Here is an 18404-nt window from a genome sequence, read left to right on the forward strand (position 1 = left end):
CCAAAGTTAATAAGAAAGTATGGTTTCAAATCAATCGAGAAGAGTTGAACGTGCATGGATTTTAGTATTCTGTTGAGGGACAATACGTCATAGATTCCTTTAAATATTTATACACCCCCGGTATTTATTTTGATTTGTCTTGAGTGTCCTGGATAAAGGTAATCATGAAACGGCCACCGAACTCAATGACGCATAGATTGTTATTTTAGTACGTTATCACTTAGCATTTACGGCCATTTTTACTGTTTCGTGTCCCTCACAAACCCTACGTCCCCACATTGTCTTTTGAGAAATAAAATGACTGTAAGAAAAAAATATTGAATAAGAAAAAAAAATGATTCACAATTTGCTGTCGATATGCACATCTACGTAGTATGTCCTTGTTATCTACAAAGTTTCATGCAATTCTGTTGTGTGGTTTCAGAAGAGATGCGATGACAAACGGTTGCATTAGTATATTGATGGCAAATAAGTTCAAAGGCGCGTAACTCCTAGAAAAGTGAATCGTAATTTCCTGTCGATATGCCATCTGCGTAATATGTACTTATTATCTAAAAAGGTTTCATGAAATTCTGTTGTGTGGTTTGAGAGGAGTTGCGAGGACAGGAAACAACTGATGGACGGACATACTGGTTAAAAACATTATACCCTCCGCAACTTCGTTGGGTATATCTAGCCCAGTAGTCAAAGTTTTCACATGAACATCAATAATGTGGTCATTCTTAGAAATTTCCTGTTTACAAAAGTTTGATTTTTTTCTCAAAAACTAAGGATTTTCTTATCCCAGGCATAGATTACCTTACTCGTATTTGGCACAACCTTTTTGGAATTTTGAACCCTCAATGCTCTTCAACTTTGTACTTGTTTGGCTTTAAAAATATTTTAATATGAGCGTCACTGATGAGACTTATGTAGACGAAACGCATGTCTGGCATACTAAATTATAATCCTGGTACCTTTAAAACTAAGCATAATAAGGGACATGTATTTATAACCTAGACATGTTAATGACATGAACATGATTTCCTTTGAAAATTAATCAGGGACATAAATTTAACTAAAATATTGATACGCAACTGTAAACCAATATTAAATATTACAGTTTAATTAACTTTTTTAAATAAAGGGCATGGACATTTTTACCGAGGAATATTAATGACATGGACATGATTTCCGAGGAAAATTAGTCTAGGACATACATTTTATTAATTTGTTTTACACAACTCTTTAAAAATATTTCTGATATTAAAACATAACATTTATATTTACCTTATAATGCTAGGGGCATGGTTGTTTTTACCTCGGAATATTATTAACATGGACATGATTTTATTGGAAAATTAGTCTGAAGACATTCATTTTAACAAAAATAATAATACGCAACTCTTAAACAGTTAAAAGATATCATAATTTAACATTTCAATTTCCATTGTTTATATGTCATCCAATTTATTATAGAACATGATTTCCAAGGAAAACTAGTCTGAAACATACATTTTTTTTCTTTAACAATATGTATTATATTAAAACGTAACATTTATATTTAGCTTTTAAAACTAAGGGCATGGATATTTTTACCTAGGAATATTATTGACATGGACATGAATTCATTGGAAAATTAGTCTGAAGTCATTCATTTTAACAAAAATATAAATACGCAACTGTTAAACAGTTAAAAGATATTATTATATAACATTTCAGGTTCCATGGTTTATATGTCATCTAATTTATTATAGGACTTGATTTCTCATGAAAATTAGTCTTCGGAAATAGATTACTAACATCGGACTAAATATACTAGTAAATTATGTAACCATGGACTTTTTAAACTAGTTATAGTCAACAATATAATAACATAAACGGTACCACTTTTCCTGTACCAGATGCGCATTTCGACAATACATTTCTCTTCACTGATGCTCGAGGCCAAAATAATTGAAATCCAAAATTTATATAAAAGATGAAAAGCTATAACCCAAAAGGTCCAAAAAGTATAGCAAAATCCGTAAAAGGGATCAGAGCGTTGAATGAGGGAGATGCATTCCTTAATTTATAATAATTTCTAACATTTGGTAAAAGCAAATTAATAACACAAAAAATCCGTATTTTTTATGCCATTACCGGAGTACTGGCTACTGGGCTAGTAAAACCCTCGGGGACTAACAGCCCACCAGCAGAGGCATCGTCCTAGTGGTAGAAAATGATTGACTATTTAAAAACGCTCGTGAATATGACTAAACATAGTATAATATCTAAAAAAAAATATCGAGAAATTTATTTGATATAAATAGAAGTTAGGGTAATCGTTTATCCCCAAATCATTCAAGCATATCATTCTATTTGTCACTTGCTGACGGCATGAACCTCAAATGCATTCTAGAAAGTTTCATTTTTAAAACGTCAACTAGTTATGTATTAATCCATTTGTCAGGTTTTTTTTCTTATATAATGCAAGATTTTTTCATTTTCCTTGCTTTAATCAAATTGTGAATGGAATGGGAAATGTGTCAAAGCGACAACAACCCGACCAAAGTGCAGATAGCTGTCAAATAAAGTTTACAAATACAAATATAAACTCAATGTTAGGAGAGGTTTCACGCCTTGAAACTAGTTTAATTAGGAATAAAGGATACAACAGATACAGTTAGGTCTGCCTCATATCTTGACTTACATCTAGAAATTTACAATGAGACCGCTTGAAAACAAAACTTTACGACAAAAGAGATAATTTCAGCTTTCCAATTGTATACTTTCCATTTCTAAGTAAAACATTCAAGCAGCACCTGCATACGGGGTATATATCTCCTAAAATAGGAATCCTAATTGATACGATATTTCCGTGCTTGTATTTCCTACCATGATTTGCTTGATAGAGGGTTACTTCTCACAAGGACGCTATTAAACCAAGATTTCCGAAAGGTGAAGTTAAAATCATCCTTTTATTAAATTTTACAGACGCCATAACGAGTTGGTTGACCGTTATGGGTTATGGAAGTACTGTTTCACAGATGATATCGGATATGTTCCTTACGTCGTAACTTCAATCCTCTTCCTTTTTATGTATGTGACCTACCGAATTAGACTATTTACCGGATTTGTTTTAACATGAGCAACACGACGGGTGCCACATGTCGAGCAGAATCTACTTATTCTTACAGAGCAACTGGGATCACCCCCAGTTTTTGGTGGTGTTCGAATTCGTGTTGCTTATTCTGTAGTTTTATATGTTGTGACATGCGTACAACTGTTTGTCTGTTTGTCTTGGCGTTATCAGTTTATTTCCGATTTATGAGTTTGGCTGTCCCTCTGGTATCTTTCGACCCTCTTTTAATTCCGCCATATTGTCTATGTGATTGTCCAAATTCGTGAGCTTGTAATTCAGTGGTTGTCCTTTGTTTTTTTTGGGGTTTTATTTAATCATTTAGTCCATGAACCGAATCGTTATTTTTTCTCGTTTAAAAAATTTAAATAACAAAAATATATACATTAATAAAATATTCAAAACGGAAAGTCCCTAAGCAACTGGCAAAATCAAAGTCCTAAACACACCAAATAAATGAAAGACAACTGGCATATTATGGACTTGGTACAGTCATTTCCTTTATGCAGAAAATAATGATCTAAATCTGGTTTAATAGCAAGCTGAACTTCTGACATGTTTGACATTCGCATACAGTTTCGTCATCTTGAAATATTGTGTGAACAAAACAAAAACAGACATAAAACGTAAAAAATGTCAAAACAATATTACAGTACTAATCAAAGAGTATGCGAAATTTATATCATTTGTAATTTTGGGCTCTTTGTAGGCTACTATGCGGTATGGGTATTGCTGATTGTTGAAGGCCGTACGGTGACCTATAATTGTTAATGTCTATATCATTGTGTGTCTTTGTGGAGAGTTGTCTCGTTATCAATCAAACCACATATTCTTGTTTTTATAGCAATATTGCTGTAATCTGTTAAAATTTGTTTGAAACTAAGAAATAAAACACAATTCCTGGATTTCTTTTATACATTGTTTTTTATTTGATTCAGGGAAAAGTCAGTATTACACGAAGGTACGGATTTCCTGGTATTTCAATCATACCACGACGATAAAACTTTTGCTTTAGTGGGAGCTGTGTGTGCAGTATCAGGTACTGTTTTAGATTTAAATCGTTTAATTGTTCTTGTAAAATAATACACAAAAAGATAATCAAAGACACGAGGCAAATTATTTTGTACGCCAGATGAAAGTCTAGTATATCAAAATGATTTTATAGAAAATAAGACGGAACTATTTTAGAATAATGTTACTGATAACGTTTCATATAATTTGTCTAGTTTTTCCTGAAGGCAGCTAACCCACAATCTCTTTGAAATTTGATAGAAGGAAAAATTCATATTCATAACAAAGTATAAAGTTTATAAAATAAATATGCTTTGAAGTACTTTCTAATGCTGAAATTGACCTCTAGACATATATGATACACTTTGATTGCGTGGTTATCACCCGGTATGTCTTTGATTATTTTAGAGGTAAATATATTTTATTTCAGGGCAGATTAAGTGCAATTTCTTTTTTAAACACAAAACGTCCGATTTGGTACAATTGAAATCATTGTGAGAAAAAAGATCTTTTTTGTTTTTGTTTCAGGAATACCGTTAGACACAGTATTAGAAGTCTTTGGTGAATATTTTGTGCAGTACTGTTTTCGACATGGATACGATCAACTATTGAGAACACTTGGCAAAGACTTCATATCATTTATACAAAATTTAGATGCTTTGCATGCAAATTTACAACGCACTTATTCTAAACTACGACCTCCATCATTCAGGTGAGCATTTTTCTTTTAGTTCAATAATTATTCTTCTGACATTCAGAACAGATTTAACATAGAGAGAATCTGTTGATTGACAATTAGGTATGAAAAGAAGATTACATATGGTTGATTACATATTATATACGTCAGGTCTATCATTGTAGATGTAGGGATTAGAGAAGGACTTCTACCTTAATACACACTATCAAATGATCAAATCAAAATCAAATAAAAATCTATTTTATTAAATGGTGTAACGAATAAAGTCAAAGCAATATATAACAGTTACAGCATAAGCTCTACCTATTCAAACCATTTCGTATGCACAAATTGAAAAATGTTGTTGTATATAACAAATAGGTTAACAGATTAAATGTACATCGTCGGAAAACATAAAAATATCAATGGTACGAGCTTTACATATAGGAAGAAAAGTAGGGTGGATTAAATCTTGTCGAACTTTTCCATATTTTGTGACAATTTCATATACTTTTGATATTCAGTAATTTAATGTATAAAAAAAATATGCATTCGTTTTATTTTACAATTGAGCACTGTTTAAAATTCAGTTTTTGATTTCGTTATCTTAGATTTCTAGAAATCGGGAAAGATCTGCGAACAGTAGACTACTATTATTGTTATAATTTCCCTCTTTCAAATTGACATTTCAAAGCTGACACTGAGAATAGTAATTTTTACATCCGAATCTCCCAAACGGTCTTTCATATAATTGTTATGAATATATAAAATGTTAAAATCACTGTTGGTATAAAACAGAAGCAGGATATAAAGACGATATTCTTATTTATATTTTGAGCCTCAGTTCATTTGTGCACTTGCATGACACTTTGAAACAAAATAGCTGATTGTGTGAAAATTCTCAATATAAGGAATATAAAAGAAGGATGAAAGATACCAGAGGGACAGTCAAACTCATAAATCGAAAATAAACTGACAACGCCTGGCTAAAAATGAAAGAAGACAAACAGACAAACAATAGAACACATGACACAACATAGAAAACTGAAGAATAAGCAACACGAACCCCACCAAAAACTAGAGATGATCTTAAGTGCTCCGGAAGGGTAAGCAGATACTGCTCCACATGTGACACCGGTCGTGTTGCTTATGTTATAAAAAATCCGTTAAATAGTCTAATTTGGTATGTCACATTCATGAAAGGGAGAGGGATTCTAGTTACGACGTAAGGAACATATCCGAAATCATCTGTGAAACGGTTATTCCATAACGGTCAACCAACTAATGAAGGGACGATCAAAAATAGCATGTTAAGATTCATCATTAGCTCTAGACAAGTATGTGTACAGAATGAAACAAAAACCGTGTATATGTAATGTTAGAGATGATGAAGTGTTTTCATGGGTAAGAGTATACCACAAACTAAAATAACGCCCTCTTACTCCGAAAGACTCACATAACTCTGTGTAGGATCATTCAACAAACGTTTATCAAAATGAATAAATAAGTATGGTCAAGTTACAGTTATAGGACTAGATCACATATTGAGGTAAAATTTTGCATACAACTTCAGCTTGTTGACCTATGAATAAAAATCGAAAAAAAATAATGCATTTATCCCTTTCATTGTTTTAAAATTAGGAAGTGTTCTTATATACCAAAAAAAACCAATCGTAAATATAACTGTTTTATTAGTAGAGAATACTCGACAATAACTTTGAATTAAGAAACATACAGAAAAAACGAGTAAATTATAGTACACGAATAGTCCACATACTTTGATTAAAAAAATAAAGAAGAATACAAAACTATGAGTTAGTTGAAAAAATGTCGTTAAGATAAATGGACAAATAAAACTAAAATAGACGAAGCATGCACAAAATGTATGTGTGTTTTACTCGATACTGTTTAATATGTAACGGCACAGTGTTGAATGTATTTTTGTATGTCATCCTTCCAATGTTTAAACGAACAACAATTTTGTAGTTTTGAACAGATGTGTATTTAAATGTTTGTTTCCAAATGCAAAGAATGAAATGTTGGTCATCAACAGGGCATCATGTAACGATAATTTCGTAAAAATATGTGTCGTTTATGTATAGTCTCAACGTATTAAAACCCCATTGGTGGCCTTGGTCAGCTATGATTTCTACTCTTCGGTCTGGTTATTGTCTCGTTGACACATTCCTTGTTTCCATTTTCTATTCTATTTATTAAATATTCATTTACAGATGTGAGCGAAAAGATGCAGATTCTGTTTATTTGCATTATTTTACAGAAAGAACTGGCTTGCACCCAATAGTAAAAGGTAATTATGTTGATAATTTTAATTACAATATTGTACAGATAGAGCCTGCTCACATGTAATTATGTTAACAATTTCATTTTATCAATATTTAAGAACACGGGTGTCATTCAGTTTATCGAGAGAAATGGGCGTGAAAGACTAGCTAACGGCGGTCAAGTATTGAGAGATGATCGTGAAAGTTCTGGTAACGGATCGTGAAAGACATTTAATCGAGAAGACATATGCAAGATCAGTAAATATTCTAATTTAATTAATTACACAGACATATTTACGACAAAATAAAACTGTCTGTCAAAATGGTTCAACATTATGATCAGTATGTCAGAATATCCAGTTTCAAAAGTACACAGTTATTACAAATGGACAAAAGGCAGATTGCTTCTCGACATTTCAATGACATAAAAATGTAAACAAACACGATTTTTTCACAAATTCGACGAAATAAACTACGTTTATCAAAATAAGGGCATTGTATTTGAATTAATAAAACGGTTCTCATAGTTATTTTGAATAAATATAATCTGAAACTTTGTAAATAAAGAACTATTCACACAAAATTGATTTTTTTGGATCGTGAAAGATCACGTACCGCGTTTTTGAAGATCGTGAAAAGGATCGTGAAAGATCTGATGTTACGAAGACGTTCATGTTGCTGACAGTGCGTGTTTCAGAATGAAGCGCGAAATATAAATCAAACGTTTAATATTTTTTTATGGCTAGCATTATTCCATACAATAGTTTATTTTCTTATCTAAAGACCATCAGAATTGGCTCAATTTTATATTTTGAAATGATATAGTTATCAAAATAAATCTTACCTATAATGTTGATTTGGTGCCACGCAACTTCCGATGTCACTGTAGGACGTAGTGCAGTTGCCAAAAAAGTAAATTTTATATTATCCATCAATGTATGTTAGTGTATACTGCAAGTTGTTACACCCGGCACTTGAAACTTTTGTTTAGATCTCAAAGAGGAGCTAAAATGAACTGCTGCGCATACAAACAATCCATATCATCGCTTTCTCGGGATGTAAGCGGGGTAACAGGAAATTTTTATTTGTACAAGTACAAATAGTTATCAAAGGTACCAGGATTATAATTCAGTACGCCAGACGTACGTTTCATCTACATAAGACTCATCAGTGACGCTCATATCAAAATATTTATGAAGACAAACAAGTAAAAAGGTGAAGAGCATGGAGGATCCAAAATTCCTAAAAGTTGTACCAAATACGACTACGGTAATCCTTCGTTTTTCGGAAAATTCAAAGTTTTGTAATCAAGAAATTTTTATCAAATGACCACATTATTGATATTCATGTCATCACCGAAGTGTTGAATACGGGGCTGGTGATACCCTCGGGGACGAAACGTCCACCAGCAATGGCATCGACCCAGTGGCGTAAATTGTTAGTAAAGGTACTAGAATTATAATTCAGTACGCAAGACGCGCAAATACATTGAAATTATTATTTGGGCATTCGTGAACATGTTGTTTGTAAAATAGTTGGATGATTGTAGGATGAAGTTTTTATCGTCATGTGAAGTACTCACTTATCATGAGTTATAGGATACCCATATTTTGTATATTGGATCCTATAAACTAAATGTCCGTCAAACAGGATTCACCTGACTTTGAATTTTCCTCATTTCATGGATGAAGATTCATTTTAGTGGTCAAGTCCTTATCGAGGATTCGTTAAGCTTTATGATAACTGTCTGGTGTTATGATTGTAAGGTGTATATTTTCGACTTGTGCAAGGTTTCAACTAACATTGAACTCATTATCATGCATCAATCTGCAATGTTTGTTTTATGTTGTTTGGCCTTTTGAATATATACATGTATGCAATAGCGACAAGGTGTGTCATGTATGGTGTACATGTCTGTCAGCATGTTTCTTATATGACCATGATGACTTCAATTGTGTTTGATTTAATAAATGATAGAAAGATGTCTATGTTTGGCTGTCGGTCAGGGTTCATATACTTTTGACCTTATGTTTCGAATTAATTGGCCAAGCATAACTTTTACATTTGTCAGTTTCTAAGGCACTGTAAGGATCGGAACACATTTATTTGGTGTACGGGATATTTGTAGAGATCTGTATGGCATGGTTCATCTGACCATGGCCTTTTATTTTTTTATGAAACATTGATAATCTTAAGCGCATTTGACACCCAGATTTGACACTTCTATTAAAACCCTTGATATTATAGACGTTCAACACATATACTTTCATAAGTAAAGCAAACAAGACATTGCAGCATTTGCGCTTCGGTATTCTATAATATGTACTATATAGTTAAATCAATCCTTATCTGCATTGTTTATAAAGAACTTAAAAAGTTCTGTTGCACACAATGTTGGTTATCGTTTAATCCAAAACTACACATGAAATGTGCTGTTTTTGCTATGATTTTTTGTTTGATGGATAACATTTTGGTTTACACGTTGCATATCCATATTAATGGCTAACTAGTGTCGGTGTGCCTGAAGTGCACTAGACTGATTCACAGAGCTGAATCTTTCACACTTATTTAGACACGTTATTAGTTGGGGTTTTTTTTAACTTTTGAGGTTATTAATAAGTGTTGAATAGAAAAAAAAAAGATAATAGCTTTAATCATGTTAATGTTCATCCTTATCAAAATAGTTACAGGCTTCAACCACTTGCAGATTTATCAAATGGTAATAGAGATACTGATTTCTGATTACTAGTATTAAATCTGGTCACGCATTTTCTTTCACGATCGAAAAAATACGTTGCCTGATCTTTCACGATCAAGTTTGATGGAAATTCAACAAATTCAAGGTTTTCATAAACAAATTAACGCTTTTAATGGAAGAACATTCTTTAATTTTACTGTACTATCAGATACACCAAAGATTGAATTTCAAATATATCATGATATTCTGAAATATCATGCTTTATAGGTACACAAAGCGTGTTTTTTTTTAAATTAATTTCATAGAGACGCATTGCGCCTTTTATGTTTTTTCAAAAAGTACTTCATATTTTCTTTATCTTCTTTCACAGTTATGTTGAGGAAGTTAAACCATTTTGACAGACATATTTTTTTGTTCGGATTTGTTCCGCGTTTTGAAAATTAAGCGATTTTTTCAAAGATTCTGACCTAGAATGTACATTAAATGACTTTCACGATCCGTTACCAGAACTTTCACGATCGTCCCTCAATACTTGACCGCCGTTAGATATTCTTTCACGCCCATTTCTCTCGATAAACCGAATGACACCCGTGAAGAAGTTATTGAACGAAAACAACCCGTATAATACTAATGTAATGAAGGGTAATGGGTTCATTACTATCTTAAAATTATTTCGTGAATATATAATAATTAAATAATAAAAGTATTTCTTAATATGCACAAATGCCAAACCGTTTAAAAGCGCTTCAATATATTAAAGTGTTCTCCGATTTCTTTAGCGGGTGTGATTGTTGCATCCTGTCTTATTTCCATAGAATTATACGTTTGTATTCGTAAGTTCGTCTGCATTTTGTTTCCCGACCCATCTTATAGCTGTGACTGAACCCATTAGAAAATAGCTACGCGAAATCTCTGTCTTAATATTTTACCAGTAAAATTTAGATTTCATTAATTGAAATAAAAAACGTAACAACAGACAAAAGCATAGCGAACGGGTTTTGATTTATAAACACTGTGAGATAGGAACATCACTGTCAAAAAAAGTGAAAGCTTACCAAAGGGGACGAAAATTTAGTTACATATAAAGTATATTTAAAACATGCTTGATCATGTGAAAACAATCATCAAGATAATGGTAAGTGTTGTATAATGTATCAATTATTTGCAATTTGGACGGGTCTTTACTGAATTTTGATTTCTATACTTATATTGATAAAACTCGTATGCATACGACTGTCATTGCGTCCTGTATTTATGAGAGAGGTATTTATCAGATCAAATGACGCATCATTGTATAGAAACTTGTAAAAAAAAGAAAACAAAACCTCATGCGTCTTAAGCGCTTGCGGGATTTACCTTCATGTTTGGCTTTTATTCTTATATTAAAACGATTAGTTAATTTATTCCAATCATTGTTTCCGCATGTCGCTGTCTGAAATCTTCTTAAAAGTTGTTACTACTGATATAAAAGTATATTTTTATCACGTTTATTTCTTGTTGCTTTCATTTCGTTTCATTTCTAACTTAAGGTTCCACTAAAGTCAAAATATAGGACACTTCATAAACATCTAAACTTTGCCTGTATTTTTCAACCTATAATGAATAAAGTCATAAACTATGAAAACATATATTCATTTAAACATACTTTACATATACACACAGTGTAAATTGTAAATAAACTTGAAATTGTTATGTTGTGGCCAAACCGGTTCTTGGGGTAAACTCTAAATTTTCAAAAAAATCTGCAGGCCTGCAAGACGACTTAATTTGCTTAAAATTGGTTTGGATGAATACTGTAACATGTAATGCAGGGCAAGCTAATGCTGATTTGTCACATACATATGTTTTAATGGCATATTTGTCCAATTTCTGTATTGTACCTTCCATATTCGTTCACTTAGATACATGAAATTAACTGAAACTCGAAAATCAATACATTTTATAAAAAATCAACAATGGCTTGCCCTGCATTACATGTAATAGTATTCGTCCATACCAATTTTAAGCAAATTAAGTCGTCTTGCAGGCCTGCAGATTTTTTTGAAAATTTAGTGTGCACCCCAAGAACCGGTTTGGCCACAACATAACAATTTCAAGTTTATTTACAATTTACACAGTGTGTATATGTAAAGTATGTTTTAATGAACATATGTTTTCATAGTTTATGACTTTATTCATTATAGGTTGAAAAATACAGGCAAAGTTTAGATGTTTATGAAGTGTCCTATATTTTGACTTTAGTGGAACCTTAATAAAGCTTTGTCTTTATTTTATTTTTTTAGTTTCTGTTTTGTATACTGATTTGTTTGTCTTTTGATCTGTGTCTTTTTTTTTTGTCATGCTGCTTTTTCGACTAATGAGTTTGAATGTCCCTTTGTTATCTTTTGCATCACTTTTAGACCTTTATAAACCTCAACTTCCTTAACCTATAAAACTCTTTTTGCATCCCTGATCTAACATCTGCAAAAGTACATTAAGCTTAAAACAAAATTTCACTTTACATAACTGTTCCTCCTTTAATTTACTATATCTGCTAATTACTCAGAGCTTTTATCTTGTAATGTTGATATAACTTGTCTCAGACAACGATTTTTGAATACAACCTATAATTAAATATTAAATCATGCACTCAAGATCTAACATTGAGAGAAGATTAATTAAGTTTTTCATTCTTGAAAAACTGAAATAACAGAATACTGAATTCCAAGAAAAATTCAAAACGGAAAGTCCCTAATCAAACGGCTAATTCAAAAGCTGGATAACCATAATTCTCAGCGCTGTTCACTTTCGTATTTCATTTGGCCATGTATCTTTGTTTTTATCCAAGCGATACCGATTAGTCTTTTGCATACGAAATGTGAATATGACATAAAGAATTACAAATCTAGTATGTTAAAGGATGGATGTTTTTTCCTTTTTTTCAACAAAACAACAAAAATAAAAAAATCAATACCGTTCATAAGGCAGCTAAATTGTTTAAGATATATTTTACATACAGTATTTGCAATCAAGTAACAAAAATGTCTTTTTTGTTTTCCAGCATGCATAATGCAATTGATAAGTACAATACGCCATAGTGTCATTATCAGCAAAGATATTCATAAAATTAAGCTTCGTACTTATGTCCGTATCAAATTAAAATAAACCTAGCATCCCTTTTGTTCAGATAGTTTCAATTCAACATGACTAAGATTAATGCGATTTCCTTGAAACGAAAAAAATTAGTTTTGTTTTAATAATCAACACAAGAGAACACAGTGTTGACGTTATTGCTGAGAGCGTAGTAAGATCGCTGTATCATCGTAGTCTGATCTACGTAAGCACTTGCTAAAACCGCAATAGAAACGTGGTAATATCGTAATGCAATTAGATAAATCATGTTTTGGTCAGAGTAAGAAGGTGATGAGTGTTGTAAGATCATGATAATCGTGGTGAGGTCGCAGATCATTGTGGTGAGAACGTGGTAACATCGTAGCGGGGTCGTTGTTTAAGCATCGTAAAAACAACGAAAATTTACATTTCATGCCGCTCATACCTCGACCACACCACGATCTGATTTTTTTTAGAAGACGGTGTTGCGTTGCGATCGTGCTCTAGTGGTACGGGGCTTAAGTCATTATCGGTTTTAGGGTTAACATATTCCAGAATATTAACGGTTTACCGAGTGTGAATTTGCCTTCCTCTACTACGTATCTCGATATTTTATACATTCATGTATTTATTTCTGATGTTTCTGTTTTGGATTTGTTTAGCTATTGTGGAATGTCTTATAGTTTGTATTCAAAATAAGTATAAAGTAGCCTTTCAATTTCGTCATTCTCATTATAATTGTTTGAACTGGTATTGTGAAATAATTGAATAAGTTTCAAGATTACATATTCGTTATAAAAGTGCGTCACTGTATGTGATGTCTTATGTTCTCTGTCGTTGATAGAAGATGCCCGTTGTTGTTCTGCAGTTTGCATATTGGGTTGACTCTTAATTTTGTTGTGCATGTTCTCTGTTGTGCGTGTTTTTTGGATGAATTTCTAAAGCGATGTTTTAAACACTGGCATATAAGCGGGAGGTTTGTCTAGCCATAACACCAGGTTCAACCCACATTTTTTTCTTTAAATGTCTTGTACTAAGTCAGGAATATGGCATATGTTATAAAATAGTTCTTGTATATGGATGTTGGCGTTTGTTTAAGTTGCAGTCCAGTGTTCCTGTCAAAAATGTTTAACAAGTGAAGAACTGCACTTACTCCAAAAAAAATAAAAAATACACAGAATGGAAGTTCAGAAAATATAACTAGGTATTATTAATGCGAAAAATGCGACTTGGTGTATGACTATAACAATAGTTAGAACTCACTTTATATTCCCTCAAAATGTAATACTTAATAACCGCAAACAAAATGAAATTAACCGTATCATAAAAGTGTCGGACATTTTGGATGACTAAAGTATCATTATAATGGTGTGGATTGTTAATAGCATTTCAATGATCATATTGTATTGCAATATATATTCTCACTATGAACCCTAGTGGTTGAACTGTTTGTGTCCTCATATGGAAAATAGCTCGTAAAGAGCTATCTTCTACACAAACAGAAAAAGCATATTGCAAGTCCTTTAATTTCACTTTCAGATAAATTGATATTTTGGTATATTCCTAATAATCCCAAACTTAAGTGAGTGCTAACATCTCATATATATCTCAGTGATATCTTTTTCTGATATTCTATCGATATTTTACAGGTGTCGTAAAAGTTGTAGCAAGAGAAATTTACAATCAAGAAGCTGAAATGGAAGTTATAAGCATATCAAAACAACAAATAGAAGGTGGACTTGACCAAGAACACGTGATATTCATAGTTAAACTTAAAGACATCGATAAAAAGACGATACCAGATAACAGTTTGAATGTTTTTCAATCAAATGGCAGTCAAACGTCTTTAAATACTAGTCATTTTTGTAAAGCATTTCCATACCATATTGTTTTTGATGAAAATCTTGAAATCAAACAATGCGGTGACATGATTCCAAAAATATTGCACATGTGCTTGAAGGCAAATACTTCAATGACAACACTATTTGATATAACCCATCCTCCCATGAAATTCAAGCTTGAAAATATATTGACGTTTATCAACAGTGTATTCTATCTTGGAGTGAAGAATAACAAAAGTGCAGAAACTAGACTTTTTCTCCGAGGTAAGTTACTAGTATACAATCACATGAACTTTTTTCGTTACGTACGCTCGACACACCAAACAGTCAGAAAACGCTCTATGAAGCAGTGAAAAACAACCCATTAATAATTAAAAAATATTTAAGATTGTGACTTATTTTATAGTTAATAATAAGAAATAGTACAACTTGAAACATTCAACTTATAAACTGATATATGACTTATGTTGTTTTCTTATGAAAATCTGTAATTTATAGCAAGAAATGAACACGGATTACCCTTAACAGTAAGAAATTGACTTAACATGTTATCTAATGATATGATATTAACATGTGTGTTACTGTCTGTCATATTAGTTTTGATACATGTCATGACGTGAGGTTTTTTTTGTCTGAATTGTTTGACTTTTTGGTGACGACTATACGGTATGTGTACTGTTCATTTTGAAGGCAGTACGCTAACTTATATATCATTAGTTTAAACATATTTATTTATAGTGGATTGGGAAACAAGTTTTAAAACTTATATTACTCCCTTTCCACTTTGCGGGTGCGAGTGCTGCCTTGTAGCGGCATTAGCCTACTCTTTTTCGAAATCTACATGGGTGTCTTTAACGTGCAAGAGATGTAGCTCTCTCCTAACACGGGTCAGCCATTTATCGTCCCTTTCCGACGGACTATCATCGTTTCCTGAAGACCATACTCGCAGATGGTGTCAAGGGAGAGCCGAAAATTGAGTTCCTGAAATTTTCATCCCAAACGGGAATCGAACCAGGAACCTTTGTGTTAGTAGTACGATGCACTAACCACTACACCACGGCTCTCTTATATATCATTATATAAACGTCATGTGGACTATAGTGAATAATTGTTCCATTGACATGCATACTGCATCTCGTTATTTTAATTAAGTTGCGATGAGACATTTGGAAAAAAAGCAATAGAAACGGATGCATCGAATGTTGCTTTGATTTGATACACCAAGCGCATCATTGGTCCTCTATGACACAAATACTCCATAATCATGGTCTTGATAGACGAACCAATTATTAATCATCTTGATAAGTTTGGTTTTAACTTCTTCTTGTCACACGACGTTAATTACTTATTGCTTAAATGCGTTTGGTTTGTTTTTTTTGTTTTTTTGTATGTCAAATGCTTTGGATAGATGATGTAGGTTTGATGATGTTTGTATAGAGTAATATAACAAAAATAGCGAACTCCTAGGCACGTCTAAAACGGAAAGTCCGTAATCAAATGGAAACATCAAAAGCTCATTAAACACATCAAACGAAATGATAACAACTGTCATAGGTTTGTATCAATAACATTTCCTGACTGCATCCAACTGGGTATATTTTTTTAAAGTAAGTTTTTTGTGTGGTCAATGAATAACAATTCCATTATGTGTATCAAAACTCTTTTTATAACAAAGTCCACACTATGATTTATTGTACAAGTTATAAGTGTCATTTCAATCCAATATTGTACAAATGTGTTTTCATTCTCAATTTTAAAGTCAGCATACAGATTACACAACATATTATTTGTCTGAATTATTTTTGTTGATCAAATGCATTGGTGAGATTAGTTATGTTCTATTATGCACGTTTGTTTTGTAGGTCAAATGATTTGGATAGATGATTTACATTTGATGATGTATGTTTGTTCACCTCGACTTTCAAGTTTACTGGAGCTAAAACAACTCAATATTTATTTGTCAGATATACCGTTGTATGATGTAACAAGGGAGTTAATTCTTCTCAATCAACAAAGAATTGCTGAGATTGACATAGCGTTAGTATTATCGAATGGTCACTAAGAAAGAACTATAGAAACACAAACTGTCAAATCACTTGTACTATCATTTTAATGTATCTTACCTGACAAGAGCCCATGATTGGTTCTATGAAAATGACTTCTACCTTATGCAGTTTGACATGAAAAAACAATATTTATCAGAATATCAACATCGGGCCTTTGTTCTTTGCCCTATTCTTTCTTTAATAAACTCCGTAACAATAAGTGAAAAAAAATCAAAATCTGGTTATTGAGTGATTGTTTGAACTAAACATCAAAATTAGTAACATTCTTGTAAAGTGTTAAAATAAGCTCAATGTAATATCAATATCATATAAAATACATTATTTTTCATTTAAATACCATACACATTTTGGTCTGACTTATGCCGCTTTGTCCAACAAATATTAAGTATAACATCAAAAATAATTTACCCAAATTCAAGGTTGTCATCACCTCAACCCGCGTCAGCATGTCTTTGCAAAACTTATAACACTGTTTATATTGCATTTTCAGTTACATCTTGCACAATATAGACTAACTAAAAATAAACCTTTGTAGGAAAAAACTGGATGAAACGACAGCAGAATTAAAGATAACTTCTCGCCTTTTAGCAGAAGAAAAACAAAAGACTGACAATTTGTTATTTCAAATGTTACCACAAAAAGTAGCTGACGAACTTAAAAATGGCAGAACTGTTAAAGCTGGTGAGTTTATAACATAAACGTCTTATTGATCGAATACATGTACGATACTTGTAGGTTATCACCAACAGATATTCTTATAAGTATAGCTGATATTGATACCTTATTCATACCGTTTTAATGGCTATCATTTGTCAACCTCAATCATCGAACTAGAGACAAACGTAGAAACTAATTATTATACAGATCATGTCTTACAAAATTGATAATCATCAAAGGGTAAATTAATCTGATGCAGTTGTAATCTTTGTGCAAGATGATTTTAACAAAGAAATCATTGTAATAATAGATTCCATGCAAATAAGTAAAAATTTAAAAGCATTTGTCAGCCCTTAATCCTCTGTCATTGAATACATCTTTTTTTAGAAAAGTTTGCCGATGTTACTGTACTATTCAGCGACATAGTGACCTTCACTGATATAGCTGTAGCTTGTACACCATTGGATATTGTCAGAATGCTTAATGAACTGTATCAAAGATTTGATGCCAGAACAAGTGAACATGACGTCTATAAGGTACCAAATCCGTTTTTTTTTTAAACTTATGAAGTTTTGAGGCTAAATATGATTTATCGTGAAATCAAGATATAAAGCCTTATCGCCTATGAATCTGTTTAAGGCGAATGAAAAGTTGTTCATCTAATATAAGTGAGGCACAGATTCAACTGCGAAAGTTTTCTGAACATGTAAAGTAAAACCACAGCCTTTCATGATAGCATTGTCAAATGTTTCCTAGCATATCATCTGTATTTCTTAATATTCATCAAAGAAAACTCAAAATATTTTTATTTTATTTGACATTTCATATAACATAAAGTACTTAGTACAATATCGTTTGGAAAGATGGTTAAGTGTTAAATAAAGGCAACAGTAGTATACCGCTGTTCAAAACTCATAAATCCATGGACAAAAAACAAAATCGGCGTAACAAACCAAAACCGAGCGAAACGCATTAAATATAAG

General features: G+C 32.1%; 1 protein-coding gene across 1 annotated transcript in view; it reads left to right on the forward strand.

The window, feature by feature from the left end:
* LOC134684438 (guanylate cyclase soluble subunit beta-2-like) overlaps positions 1–18404 on the forward strand; it is a 33178-nt gene that overhangs the window by 12498 nt on the left and 2276 nt on the right. The window contains exons 3-9 of the mRNA XM_063543725.1: positions 4039–4139; positions 4640–4823; positions 7019–7095; positions 14507–14962; positions 16561–16735; positions 17300–17445; positions 17809–17957. Coding sequence (XP_063399795.1) covers positions 4039–4139; positions 4640–4823; positions 7019–7095; positions 14507–14962; positions 16561–16735; positions 17300–17445; positions 17809–17957 — 1288 coding nt within the window. The remainder of the gene's footprint in view (positions 1–4038; positions 4140–4639; positions 4824–7018; positions 7096–14506; positions 14963–16560; positions 16736–17299; positions 17446–17808; positions 17958–18404) is intronic.

The sequence above is a fragment of the Mytilus trossulus genome, chromosome 1 (genome assembly GCF_036588685.1).
Source record: "Mytilus trossulus isolate FHL-02 chromosome 1, PNRI_Mtr1.1.1.hap1, whole genome shotgun sequence".
Taxonomy (NCBI): domain Eukaryota; kingdom Metazoa; phylum Mollusca; class Bivalvia; order Mytilida; family Mytilidae; genus Mytilus; species Mytilus trossulus.